Raw genomic sequence first — 13,702 nt, forward strand, 5'->3', positions numbered from 1 at the left:
CTTCTATTCTTCTATCTTCTAATCTTCTTCACCTGCCCTTCTATCCTTCTTGAAACACTGCGTGGGAGTCACTATGAGCTCGGTAGAAGAGCCAAAGTGCCACAGGTAACAAAGCCATTTCTTCATTTGCCTCGTCCAAGCGCTAATGACAACAAAGTACCTGCACAGAAAGCCCGATAAAGGTTGCCGTGGGGAGAGACAAGACCAGATACTAAGTCCACCTCGGCGTACTGGTCCAGGGAAAATCGGCACTAACCGCTAGAGTGACCGGGCAATGGAAAAATAATGCAGAAACACTGGACTAGTCCGACTTCGATCAAGACACAGTCAATTGCGTGTTGAAAATTTGCTATGGTCAGTATTACAAAGTCCCATGGCTATCCCCAAGCAAAGAAGAACAAGTGCTAGCAGAGGAGACCCAGCAAGAAGTAATTAGTAGACTGAGGGTCGAATTGTTGAAACTTCAGGGTGGTAGATGGTGAGTACTGAAGTTTCAACAATTCGACCCTCAGTCTACTAATTACTTCCCTAGATTCTAGGTCAAGCTCTTCTCAGCAGCCCCGCCGAGTCTCTATGGGAAATGCATTGATCATTCATGCAAAGGTTTACAGGTTTACGGATTTGCCGAGCCCTACCTTCTTGAAAATCTGGTGCACTATGTCCTTGCTCAACTTAAGGATTGTTTCATGGGTTTTCTTGCAGAATACGGAACTCAAACTGACCCGGCGATACTATGTCTAGCAGAAGCAATCTTGGTTATTTATAGCAGCACGCCGTCAACGGCTGCCATCCATCCTGCTCGTAGAGAGCTGTGTGACTTTGTTGCCACTCACCACTGGACAGCGGGAGGCCTCATTGGTCGCAAATCGATTGAATGATGCCATTTTGAAAGGCCAGCGCATTTCCCGCGATAACGTCTTCAAGGGGTATTTCCAGTCCTAGTGCACAGAGTCTTTTCCTGGGAGCTAATCCGTTACCGCTGCGCTCAGCTGCAATATCTCGAGTGGTTTTTCTTTTCCCTTTGAGTTATTCAAGTATTTTTAGTTCTTACATCTTGAATTAGAAGCAATTTTTGAATTATGTACTGCGTATAAACATCATATTTCCATGTGGTTCCATGGGTTCATTATTCAGTTGTTATACATGTTGTCACGGTCATCTTGGGATCATCCATGGATGGTTCCGTCAGCCCTCATATTATGTCTATATCTTCTCTTCATTCCACGTAAATTCTTCAATCCTCTCCCTTAAAGCTACCATATTCAACTAGGTGTTTTATTGTAATATTCATTATGGGCTCGGTGGACGGGAAGGCATTTGAAAGGTACTGGCATCATTCCATTCCACTCCCTTTATTCCTATGCTCACTAATAACGGAGAAGCATTTTCAAGGAAGGCCCAAGGAAGGCAATTGTTGGCAAAAGCAAAACTATCTTCTATGTCCAGCCCGGTGCTTTACTACAGGGAAATTCTGCATTAACTGCTAGGTTGACTGGGCCATGGAAGAATGCCGGACCAGAGACATTAGACTGGTCTACTTTTGACGAAGAGACCATTGATTGTGTCCTAAGATTTTGTTATGGTCAGCGGCGATATGATATCCCATGGCAATCAGCTATAGACAAAGGAGAATCAAAGCGAGAGCCAGGATTTACCGAGCTGGATGCTGATACCGGTAAGTTAAATGAATCTTCTATAGTTTGTGGGACTCTCCAGAGCTACCTAGGTAGAGCTCAAACTTTTGCTTACTCATTATTTTCTTCATATAGATGCCAAGACAAGCACCCCGTCTGACATCCGAAGCTTGACAGGGAATGCGATAGTGTTACATGCAAAGGTGTACTCATTTGGCCATCAATATCTCATGAAGGATCTACAAAACTTCGCTGTCACTCAGATGAAGGGCTGTTTTGAGCCTTGCCTTAAAGAATGCAGCTATTCTCCCAGATCAACGAGTCTCTGTCTAGCAGAAGCGGTTCAGATCATATATCAAAACACGCTCTCAATTAGTGAGATGGATCCTGCTCGGAAAGAGCTGTATGGGTTTATTGCCTCCTCCTATGAAAAATTAAGTCCCCATTTCGCTCAATTTCACGAAGGGACTGGGAGCTTTATGGTTGACCTCGCTTGCAACTTGTCAAGCCTACTTCGGGCATCCGAGAATGCCCCCAGAGTCGAATGTAAGCATCGCAATTGTTATCGCTACTAGCGAAAGGAGGAACAGGAAGAAGAAGGGTACCCTTGCGAAGTACCCTGCACCAACGAGCTTGACAAAGTCTAGAGATTGAATAGTCCAACAATAATGGTACTCCGACTTACCGATCGCAAAGATGCAGTTGACCTAGTGATAGGTCACTACTTGGCTGATTTGGTCGTCCTGGCCGAAAGAATGATTTTTCCTTTTCTTCCTTTGCCGTTCATTAAAAACTAGATTTATGAATCAGCTCGAATGTTTGTGATTTGATCTAAATGAGAAGTCAGTAGGGAGTATAAGAAGTAAAATGCAATATCCTTCTGTTCGATAGGTTAAATAGTTCCTTGTACTGGGCGTTCTCAGCTATTGTTCGCAAGGGTATGATTGGACAGAAACACGCAGGTCTGTGGAACGTCGAGTCTCGTAAAGAAGGCCAAGATCATTGGTATGTGGTTAACATCTCCGGACTCACCAACTGAATATGGGCAATAAGGTGTAGATTGTCTACTGTCTGCAAGACAATCCCTGTAAACGAGCACATGATATTTCCCCCGCTTTCATTTAAATAGACCCTTACAGACCTGAATTTGTATCTCACCGACAATTAATTTTATGCGCCATGCTTTCGCAAATTGGGAGCCTTTTTCAGTCGAGTCCAATCTTTGCCAGCCTTTCTATCGGGGCTCTCCTCACTCTCGTCATATATCGACACTGGTTTCATCCTCTCAGCCAATTTCCCGGGCCTCCATTAGCTAGTATCTCTGGCCTTTGGCAAGTATGGCAGGACATGATATGCAGCAACTTTCCACGATCGGTGACTGAGCTACATCGAAAATATAGTAGGTGATATTGACACAGGAAATGGAAACTATACTGACTTCCTTTCAAACTCCAACGTAATTCGCATCGGACCGAATCACCTCCATATAAACGACCTTGAATTTCACTACAAGTATGTTCCAAATGCAATACAAATAAATCATTCGATTTTAATTTAACTCCCACAGGATGCTAAAGGTCAATTCCGATTACCTCAAAGACCCAAAATTCTACGAACAGATGGGCGTTCCCGATGCAATGGGAACTATATGCGATCCCCATAAACATCGCATCTTGCGTCGCCGAGTGAACCCACTGTTTAGCCAACAGGCTGTCGATAAAATGGCTGGAGACATCCAAACGACAATCAATCATGCGTGCGATCTGATTACAGAATCCTTTGACGCTCAAAATTTCATCCGCGCAATCGCAGTATGCATATCTTACGCCCTGTGGTCTATATTTCCTAACAAACTTGCGATTTATCTAGGGAGATGTTGTCTCTACCCACTATTTCGGAGAGAACATGAGCCTAATCGACAGACCCGGGTACGCGCACAAACTATGGGATGGCATCGACACCCTAGTCGGCCAGATGTGGTATAGTATGTCCCCAGCCCATCCAAAGACCACACACATGCTGAATCTCCAAGTGATTCACATTCCATATCTCGCTACCATCCTAGCTGAGCTACCGAGTATTCTTCTCAAGATCTCACTCCCTGGATTAGCAGGTCTGATAGAGGTATAATCTACGTCTCCCCTTCGAAGTCACATTCACTGAACTGAAACAGGTGTGCATGCGCCATTCTGAAAAAGCCCTCGAACGAAATAAAACCAGATCTGCATCAGTTGAAACGGACAACGCCACCTTCTTCGATCTCCTAACAACACCATCCCCGGGACAACAGCCAGTCCATCTCAGCCAAGAGGATCTAGTGAACCACGGCCTAAACCTCGTCGGCGCAGGCGTAGACACAATATCACTCACCATGACAGTCGCGCTCTATCACATTCTCTCATCTCCGGAGATCAAAAATCAGGTGTGTCGCGAGACACGAGAAGCAACGCCTTTCATTCGAGACGAGCTTGATTCGCAACGAGTTCGAACACTGCCGTATCTAGTACGAACATAACACCCTAAGCGTCTTCGAATAGCCAAAGCTAACTATGCTCAGGGAGCCGTTATCAAAGAAACTCTACGCATGTACCCCCCGGTCCCGGGTCGAATGCCACGCATTGTCCCGCCACAGGGCGAATCGTATAATGGGAGTTTCATACCCGGTGGTGTAAGCCGACTCAACGGGTCTCTCTGTGGCTAGATCTAACATGCATAGACGATTGTATCGATATCCCCGTACACGATCCACCACGATGCTACATTATTCTCCGAGCCAAACATCTTCAAGCCCGAGCGGTGGCTAGGTGACAATACACTTGAGATGGAAAGGGCTCTTATACCATTCAGCACTGGCAGTCGCATGTGCCCTGGGATCCAGTGAGCAGGTCCATTTCGTTTTCGGGGCTGTTACTAACTCGTAAAAGTCTAGCGTATCTTGAGATCTACATGACCCTCGCGACGCTATTTAGTCGATTCGTACTTGAGCTTGAGAGTCCGCTACCGAGGCCGGAGTTGGAGTGGACGGATCAGTTTGTCATTGTATTTGATCATCCGGTCAAAGTAAGGGTGTTGGGTGATCTCTGGACAAGTGAGAAAGGTTCGGACCCTAGTTGTTAAGTAATGCTCTGATAAATGGATGGTGGTCGCATTGTCTTCAACAAAATGGGGCCAAGTGAGAGACCGGCCAATCTAGAATTGACCGTAGAAAACTACTCCGTACAGAGTGAGCACTGTAAAATAAACACGAGGTGATTTTGGTATTATTTACTGATCACGATAGCCAACAGGTGCTGATACCGTCGAGGGGACAGTGGACGTGACACAATGGAGACGGCTGCGACATGAGTTGACGGATACAGGGGTAACTACGAGACGCGATTCTAGGATGATTTACAAAGCTACATCTCTTCTCCAACCTCGAGCCACTGGCTCAAAACTTGATGAAAAGAAAAATATCCACGAATGGAGGGTGCCAAAGAATACGCCTGTCAATGACCCGAAGGCCATTGAACAGTCTGTTCCTCCGCGCTGTGCAATGCAGGGACCAGACTGTGGTGAACCGCCTTGATGATCGCAGTCACCCAAACAAGGTAAGTATGAAGAAGAAAGAAAAAGAAGAGGAAGAGATGAGGAGGCTGGGGGTATTTATACCAACAAAGGAGGTGAGGAAGGCGGTGAGGAAGATGGTGGCAGAATTGGATGGATTTCCAAAGGTCGCGACCTCTGATGTCATATCTGGTCCTTGAAGAAATCTCTAGAATGATTGATTGCTGCTAATCGATAGCGATGCTCATCTAATAATCACGTTTTGCGATTATATGCACCTCGTCGTTTACGAGGCTTTGATAACAGCGAATTGCCCGCAAGAGACCACGAAACAAGCCAATTACGCGATCTACATTAGGAAATTAGATGTTTGATTACGAAAAGAAGTTAGATATGTCTGAAATGTATGATTGCATTGACTATCGTATAAGAAATTGCTCGGTGAATATCACTAACTCCATCCAGCCAAATAGATGGCGGAATATAAAATAAAACCCAAATCGGGGGGAAATCAAAACATATCCATCGCTCGTCCCGATACAAGCGGCAGACGTCGGCGAGAGGATCTAAAGATCATCGCCAAAAAAAAAATATAAAACGCCATGCAAAGGACTCATTCATCCTGTTTGGAAGAACAAGAAAGGGGAAAACCCAATTTTTAACTGCTCCAACACTCTAAACCTGGGGGGCAGCGGCAAGGACCTCGGGGGTGGCCTCATCGGAGTACTTCTTGAAGTTCTCGTTGAAGAGGACAGCAAGCTTGGTGACCTCATCCTTGAAGGAGGTGGAGGCGGTCCAGCTCTTCTCGGGGTTAAGGAGCTCGCTGGGGACACCAGGGCAGGAGGTGGGGACGGGCAGGTTGAAGGTAGCGTAGGTCTCGTACTCGGCCTTGGCGAGCTCGCCATTGTGGATGGAGTCCAAGATGGCACGGGTGTACTTGAGAGGGCAACGCTTACCGCCAGTGGTGGCGCCAGCGCCAACCCAGCCGGTGTTCAGGAGCCAGGCGTTGACCTTGTGCTGCTTGATCTTCTCGGCCAACATGTGGGCGTAGCGCATGGGGTGAAGAGCCAGGAAGGGCTGAGCGAAGCAAGAAGAGAAGGTAGCCTGAGGCTCAGTGACACCGTCCTCAGTACCAGCCATCTTGGAGGTGTAACCGGAGATGAAGTGGAACATGGTCTGCTCGGGGGTGAGCTTGGAGATAGGGGGCAGGACACCGCGGGCATCACAGGTGAGCAGAATGATGTTGGTGGGGTGGTTATCGCTGACGCAGGGAATCTTGGCGTTCTCAATGTACTCAATGGGGTAGGCGCAACGAGTGTTCTCGGTAAGGGTGGCATCATCGTAGTCAACAACACGGGAGATGGGGTCGAAGACGGTGTTCTCGAGGACGGAGCCGAAGCGGATGGCGTTGAAAATATCGGGCTCCTTCTCGGCGGAGAGACCAATGCACTTGGCGTAGCAGCCACCCTCGATGTTGAAGACACCGGTGTCAGTCCAGCAGTGCTCGTCATCACCAATCAGCTTGCGCTTGGGGTCAGCGGACAAGGTGGTCTTGCCAGTACCGGACAGACCGAAGAAGACAGTGACATCACCGTTCTCACCCTGGTTGGCAGAAGAGTGAAGAGTGAGGACGTCGTGCTTGACGGGCATCTCGTAGTAGAGGACTGTGAAGACACCCTTCTTCATCTCACCAGCGTACTCGGTACCAAGGATAACCATCTCCTTGTCGGCGAAGTTAATAGCCACGGAGGTGGCGGAGGTCATACCCTCAGTGAAGCGGTTGGCGGGGAAAGAGCCGGCGTTGTAGATGACATAGTCGGGGTGGAAGTGGTCGAGCTCCTCGCGGGTAGGGCGGATCAGCATGTTGCGCATGAAAAGAGCGTGGTAGGCGCGAGCGCAGACAACGCGAACGCTGATACGGTAGCGCTCATCCCAGCCGGCGTAACCATCAACGACATAGATGCGGTTACGGGTGTTAAGGTAGTCGACAGCACGCTCACGGTTGATACGCCAGACCTGTGGAGAATGTATTAGTCACCAGCCTTATATGATTGACGTCATGCACGTGATAGCCTCGGATCAAGGGCGGGGATGCGGAGCAATATCTGAAAGCCGAGGGGCAAATTGGAGCCAAAAAAGGGTAAAAAGATGGGGGAAAGGAAATATTCCCTCAATGAAGCGGAAAGAGGTAAACTTCGGCAGAGACGGCATCCCTAAAGTTGCACGAAGTCCTGCCACAAAGCTTGACCTCCTCCTGATGCATATGCAAGGGATACAAGTGGATCTCATCGGTCCCATCTGCAAGGATGTGCTCCAACGACAATGCAAATATCAAGTAAAAATCGCGCAAGAATATGCGCAAGAATATAGAAAAAAAATTGTACTCACATCAAGTGTCATGGGCTTGTTTACGGGTCCCCACCAGATATCGCCTTCTGAGGAAGCCTCCTGGACGATACGCTTATCGGAGGGGGAACGGCCAGTCTTAGCACCAGAGTATGCGCTCAAAGCACCGCTGGAGGTGACAGCAGTACCAGTCTCGTAGACAAGAGCATCTTCGTAAAGTGCAGGAACAGAGGGGTTGGCAATCTAAACCATGTTAGTTCATGAAGATATGAAGATGGTATAGACATTGCGATCAAATGTCAAGCATAAGGGTGAAGTCTTACAATAGAAACTCGGTCGTAGTCAATGTGAGCAGTCTCGTGAAGTTCCTCCTCAAGCTCGGTGTGACCCTTGCTAGGCCTAAGTAAAGATAGTTAGCGACGATGAGGTAAGGACGATGAGGTAGGAAGGCAACATACTGAACACCACCAGGGTGCAAGGCAGTGCGATTTACTGATGTGGCAACCATTTTTCTGAGTGAAGTAGAGTGATAGTTATTGTTGCGTTGTTTCGCGATCTGCTGTTGAGTGAAATCTGATGCCAGAGGACCAGGAGAATCGGAGCGGTCGAGGGGTATATAATCCTTTTGGGCAGAGGCCATGGTCGCGATCGGTCTTGGTATGAAGGAGGTTCTCGTGCACTTTCCGTAGTGTTTCTCCACAGTTCCACGGGTAATGTCGGGGCTGAAACGCCGAGCTGAAGCGGACACGCGGTTGGTGATGGGATGAAGTCCGTAGGTCGCAAATGCCTCGAGGCGCAGTCCGACTTGACCCGAATGGTTCAAGTGGACACGAAGTTGATTCGGAACTAAGGGACTCTATGACCGGGAAGGCGAAGAGCGGCAAATAAATGGGCGTTCTAGAATCAAAAATAACTCATTGATATTTTGAGTAGTTTACAAGGATAAGTTGATGTGTCTACTGCATGAATTCTTTTATGCTGCTTTGACGGTTGCGGTAAATTCCCCTACCTAGGTTCAATTTTACAATTTCGTCAATCATTTTTAGTTGATATTATGAAAAACCTGTGTATTTCTCTTGGAAATTTAGTAAATCTTCAGCCACGGATGACAGAAATGACGCACAATGACTTCACTAACTTGATACTAAAAATTTCATAGTTCCTAAAATCGCGGGGAGCTGACATAATCTTGTCGATCAAATGTAATTTTGACCCTTGACAATTCTCTTCTCTCTCTCTGTTTTCGGCTTTAATCAACCCGAAGATCGGAATGTACTGCCCGAGGGACAAAAAAGAATGAAAATCTCCCTAACCCCGGAGAATGACAAGTTCGGCTGCAAAAAATCGGAATTGTCTGGGAGCAAAAATTCAGCAGCAAATAACGGCGTTTAACCAGCCGAGGATGATGGCACCTGCATCCATCGATCGCGGCGGTGGCGACCAATCAGAATCCGTATAATTCCACCTCCTAGGATGGTCGGGTGGGCAGAAGATATTGCCGCTGGGTCCTAGACATCATTTTTCACTGGTTTTCACTGGCCGGAAGATAATTTACTTGGTTATGCAATAATATCAACATGTCTCCCGACCGGTACCTGGGTATCCATACTCCAAATCCAAGCCCTAATGGAAACAAAAGAACCCATATTACGTCCCAACGCCGAAAAATCATGGTCTGGAACCTATACTTTTCAAGAATGACTCAAAAATAACATCGCACATGAGCGGTCTGCCGTGATTCTAAGTGTTTTTATCGGCCGCCATCGCCGCCGCCGCTCGGGCTGTGTAATACTACAGATGTGGCTTGTGCAATAACCCCAGATCCTTCTCCCCGTGGTTAGCGGCGGATCCCGAACCGGCTACGGCCTCGGGAACTTGACCTTTTTCCTTTTTTTTTCCTTGCATTCTTCGTGAAACAATTAGTTATTTTTGCGCGATTTGTTTCATCTTACGTAGTGACTTCGCTTTTTAATCCCTGCTGATCATTTTCATTTTTCCTGCCTTGCGTGTGACACAAATACCTGATGGCTAGAACTATGGACTATTTTGAGGCTTTTTCTTTTTCACACCCTGAAGGGGTAAGGGCTAGTGGAGAAAGGGGTTTCCCCTTGTTCCTCCTCCACAAAACATAGAAGTATCGTCATAGTAGCCAAGCATGTGATATTGAATCTATTCACGCATTCCGGGAATGTCGCTATGACCCTTTTCATCCCATTTTCTAGTTTATGTCCGTTATCCGGATCAATTTTTATCAATATAACTAGTAGATTCTCGGTATTTGATATCAACCATAGCCAATCATTTCTGAAACTTAGCTTCCTAATTTACCCGTTGTGATATCGCTCTTGTTTTTCATTCGAGTCTACTTATCTAAAATATCTGCCCAACCAGTGCCGGTGGTTTCAAAATGGCCTGGACCGATTTAAAGAAAAACGAAGATCAACTCATCTCCTATTTTCCCCGAGACTCACACTAGCGCTCGGCTGCACGTCATTGTTGATATTATTACTTCATCGGAGTACAGGGAAACAACAATATAAGACAAAAACTACGCAATTATACTGCTCAGCTTCGTTCCTGATCCCATGACTCGTGGCATTTCGCAGTAGTTGCTCCGATCTTTATACATTTCGGTCGAGACGCACCTCTTGGCGTCTTGGCTTTTATCTGGGGAAATTGTCGCGTGGTCTCCCTTGAACTGCGGATGCGGGGTATAGCGTGGGCTTGAAGTCTTTAATGAGCTACCAGTAAAAACCCACAGATTATTACATCGTGGCTCGGGCCATGTTTATCAAATGATATATTGGTCTCGATTGCAATTTGGCCTTGACTATTATGCCACGTCCTAGTGCGCAAAGTATAGTCGCCCAAGGATGTCGTATTTTCCGGGTTGCCTGGCAGCTGAATATGTCGGCAATGACGAATTAGGAAGGTAACGAAATGAGCTATCAAATTCTATAACGGGGCAGGATCTTCCCACAGTTCAAGTCAAGTGAAAGAATATTGAATAAGTTGGGTTGAACCAAACACGATAGTTCAACCATCCGCTACAATATATACTATGTGTCCTAAGCCATTTTCAAAGGGGCTGTCCACCGTACAATACTTTTTCAAATTGACATTCATTTCACTAACTAACTCAATATTCTCATCAAACGTCTCGTTTCTCTGCTATATCTCAAGCTTTTTCTCCTGGTCATATGTTGCGAACAAACCTGTCGGTGCTCTCGCTCGGTCTGGAGATAGTACTCGTTTGTTGGTCGTTGGTGTCCCATGGACTGCGAGATGATGGGCATCATTCTTCTTTATTCTTTATGGTATAGCTGTGCCATTTGCGACACTAATATGTTTCCAGATTAGTTCAGCTGTACTATCCATCTCTGTAAAAAAAAACCTTTTCAGTTTCCTTTCATTTTCCTCTTCCGTCGAACTGTTCTTTTTCGCTCAGTATTTAGCTTTGATTTGGGCCTTTACTTCTGGGTTTTGGCTGTATCTTCGAGCCGTCTCCCTGTACTTGGCCTTTTCTATGTATAACACTATTTCTCTCTTCCACATCCCGAGTCCATCTGGTGTTTCCATGGACACGTTCCTCTCCGAGATGCCTCCTCACGATCTATCCCTAGTATGGAATCGATGTCCATAATCTTGGTGTCCAAGAATCTGTCCATCGTCGAAAAGACCGCCATAGTTCTCGAAGAGCCTATAATTTCCGCAGGCTTATGTTGCCCCTTGCGTGTCGTCGCGTCCATTATACATCCTTTGGGCCCGAGACTCCTGCATATATGCAAATATAAAGATAATTCTATCGAATGGCGGGCTATAATGGCTGACTTGCGTTTTCTTCCACTCTAGACACAAAGTCCATTAGCGATTTCCCATAGTGCCTCTTAGCATCAGAATGATGAGGACTCACGGTCGCAAAGAATGCCTCCAGGTAGTCTGTTCCAGCTATGACAGCCGTGATCCAGCGTCAAGGGGTCAACTCCGGATTGTGGCCTACCAGGCTCGATCTGAACAACTGATATACTTCTTTCGTGGCCTATAATAATTTCTCAGGTCAGCCGTTATTCTCAATCATGCCTCAGTGTTTTGCTTGTAGAACGTTTCAGCTTACATCGAAGATACAGCAGGCCACTATATATACTGAAGATTAGCAGTGTGAGCCTTGATACGAATGATAGAGTAGAAGGTTAGGGAACATACATCCAGTCTTTCTGCTGCCTCCATCACAGGCTAAGTTGGTAGCCTCCGCAGCAATCGCGAGACTTCTCGAGGCGGCCACATGGCTTGTCTCTGGCATACTAGTCGTTGCTGATGAAATTTCGGCTAGTCTTCTATTCACCTCTGTTAGCTAAAAGAAAACGGGACAATTAAAAGACAGTGTGCGTACAATATAGTCTTTATACCAATCAATATCAAGGTGAAGACATCGGGGCTCCTTTTGGTTTTGATTATCAGCCGATGTATTCATTTCTGCTAGGCCGTGGATCCTCCAGCATAGTCATTTGAAATCCATGGACCTAGATTGTAAACATGGTAAGTTGGGTACAGATGACACCTCTAAGGCCTAACTTACCTTTGTATAAGATGTGGAGGAGATAAAAGACAGTAAGGATGAGGAGAACTGGAAAAGGGAAAGGTAAGTGAGGGATGGCTCTACTTATAGACCTGAGGGGCCTGAGGAACAAAGAATCTCTTCAAGAAGCAAACATCGCTGCATATGCGGGATGTCCCTGCTCCTAGAGTGACAAATAGCTACGAAAGCACAAGACAAGGAAACAGCAAAGAATGAATAGTTGGAACAGCGAAAGGGAAAAGCTAATATGATTGATGTCACGAATAGTTGATGTTGCTTACATTCAGTTTTCACTTATCATCCACTCCACAAACGCTAGTACTTAGAGATCTGTCACTGTTGTTTATGAACTTACCAATGCCAAACTGCAGTTTGCAGTATAATGATATCCCATTACATTGAGAAGACCATTGAAGATTTACCTGATATGCATAGCTTAGATCAGCCAGTGTTTACTGGTATTAGGTAGACAATTTCCAGTAGTATTTTACGGTGAAAGTAACCTGATTATGCTTCAATATTCCGAAACAACACAATACTTGAACCAGAAGAGATACAACACTCTAATACAAGATAACCTCATTACTAGCAGCACCAGCCTCAACCCACCCGCTGAGCAATTTCCGTGCAATTCCTGCAACAAGCTGGTGGTAGTTAGGTGGTGGAACAGCACCAGGAGGAGGTTTTCGGCTTGGGTCACCAGCGATCCAAACAACAGGATCTTGCGAGATGCTAGGGACACTCTCGCGTAATGCCTGGATATCCTCCAAGTCAAATCCACGGCCGAAGATGATTGCACGCACTGGCCGGCTGTAGTCTTTTGTGCCGACGTCGTTGACGTGGGGGGATTGAGGATCCCGGCCTGCGAGGAGATGGGGAATTTCGGATTGCGCTGCTGAGAAGCTTTGGATGAAATGGGTTACTAGTGGGTATTAGCGAGTTTGCTTTGGAATAATTTGGATCATATTGTAGCAAGGAGTAATATATGCTATACTAACCTTCAAATTCGGGGAGGAGGAGCTCGGAGACCGGCTTGCCGATGGCGGAGTCTAGGGCACAGACCACGATTGGGAGAGAGGAGGACATTATGAGGTGCAAAGAATGGGTAAAAGATATGTATTCCTTTTCTGAAGTGCTGGAACTTTTAACTGGGAATCCTATGAACTGAGCAGACATCTTCCTCTTTATCTAGAAGTTCGGAGTCCGACCTACTAGATGCGGCTCGGGGTGGAGACGACAGAGCCCCACGATGTTGATTTTGGGACTAGCGGCATATGGAGAGTAATTTGAGACTATTGGAATCATATGGAATGTAATCTAACTACTTACTCCGTAAGATGTTTGATATTCATAAAATCCAGGTTCACCATGGATTGTATTAATTTAAGCTTTTATACTTCGCAACTGCCGGTTCCTGCGCAGACTCCACAACATCGAACTGTCGTACATCACTATTGAGGCTATTAGCATTTTACTGCTGACATTCCACTTGATATCACTTAACCCGTACAGCCATCATCTCCGGTTGAGTTTAAAATCTGACAGCCCTGTTGGGATCAAGTCCAGTGACTAACAACTTACATCATCCATATAAACATCA

General features: G+C 46.3%; 3 protein-coding genes across 3 annotated transcripts; 1 reads left to right on the forward strand and 2 right to left on the reverse strand.

The window, feature by feature from the left end:
* Nucleotides 1–3,202: 3,202 nt before the first annotated feature.
* PGRI_020530 (cytochrome P450) lies at nt 3,203–5,202 on the forward strand (the record flags this gene model as incomplete). Its single annotated transcript, XM_040789766.1, has 8 exons — nt 3,203–3,445; nt 3,504–3,618; nt 3,667–3,758; nt 3,808–4,137; nt 4,192–4,302; nt 4,351–4,511; nt 4,559–4,694; nt 4,915–5,202. 8 exons carry the CDS (start codon nt 3,203–3,205, stop codon nt 5,200–5,202), a joined length of 1,476 nt encoding a protein of 491 aa, XP_040646719.1.
* Nucleotides 5,203–5,855: 653 nt separating this feature from the next.
* On the reverse strand, nt 5,856–8,166 carry acuF (phosphoenolpyruvate carboxykinase PCK1; the record flags this gene model as incomplete). Its single annotated transcript, XM_040789767.1, has 4 exons — nt 5,856–7,196; nt 7,569–7,769; nt 7,850–7,925; nt 7,985–8,166. The coding sequence occupies 4 exons, from the start codon at nt 8,164–8,166 to the stop codon at nt 5,856–5,858; spliced, it is 1,800 nt and encodes a 599-aa protein (XP_040646720.1).
* Nucleotides 8,167–12,665: 4,499 nt separating this feature from the next.
* PGRI_020550 (uncharacterized protein) lies at nt 12,666–13,188 on the reverse strand (the record flags this gene model as incomplete). The annotated part of the gene is made up of 2 exons (XM_040789768.1): nt 12,666–13,024; nt 13,101–13,188. The coding sequence occupies 2 exons, from the start codon at nt 13,186–13,188 to the stop codon at nt 12,666–12,668; spliced, it is 447 nt and encodes a 148-aa protein (XP_040646721.1).
* Nucleotides 13,189–13,702: the final 514 nt, after the last annotated feature.

Source organism: Penicillium griseofulvum, assembly GCF_001561935.1.
Source record: "Penicillium griseofulvum strain PG3 chromosome Unknown contig_80, whole genome shotgun sequence".
Classification (NCBI taxonomy): domain Eukaryota; kingdom Fungi; phylum Ascomycota; class Eurotiomycetes; order Eurotiales; family Aspergillaceae; genus Penicillium; species Penicillium griseofulvum.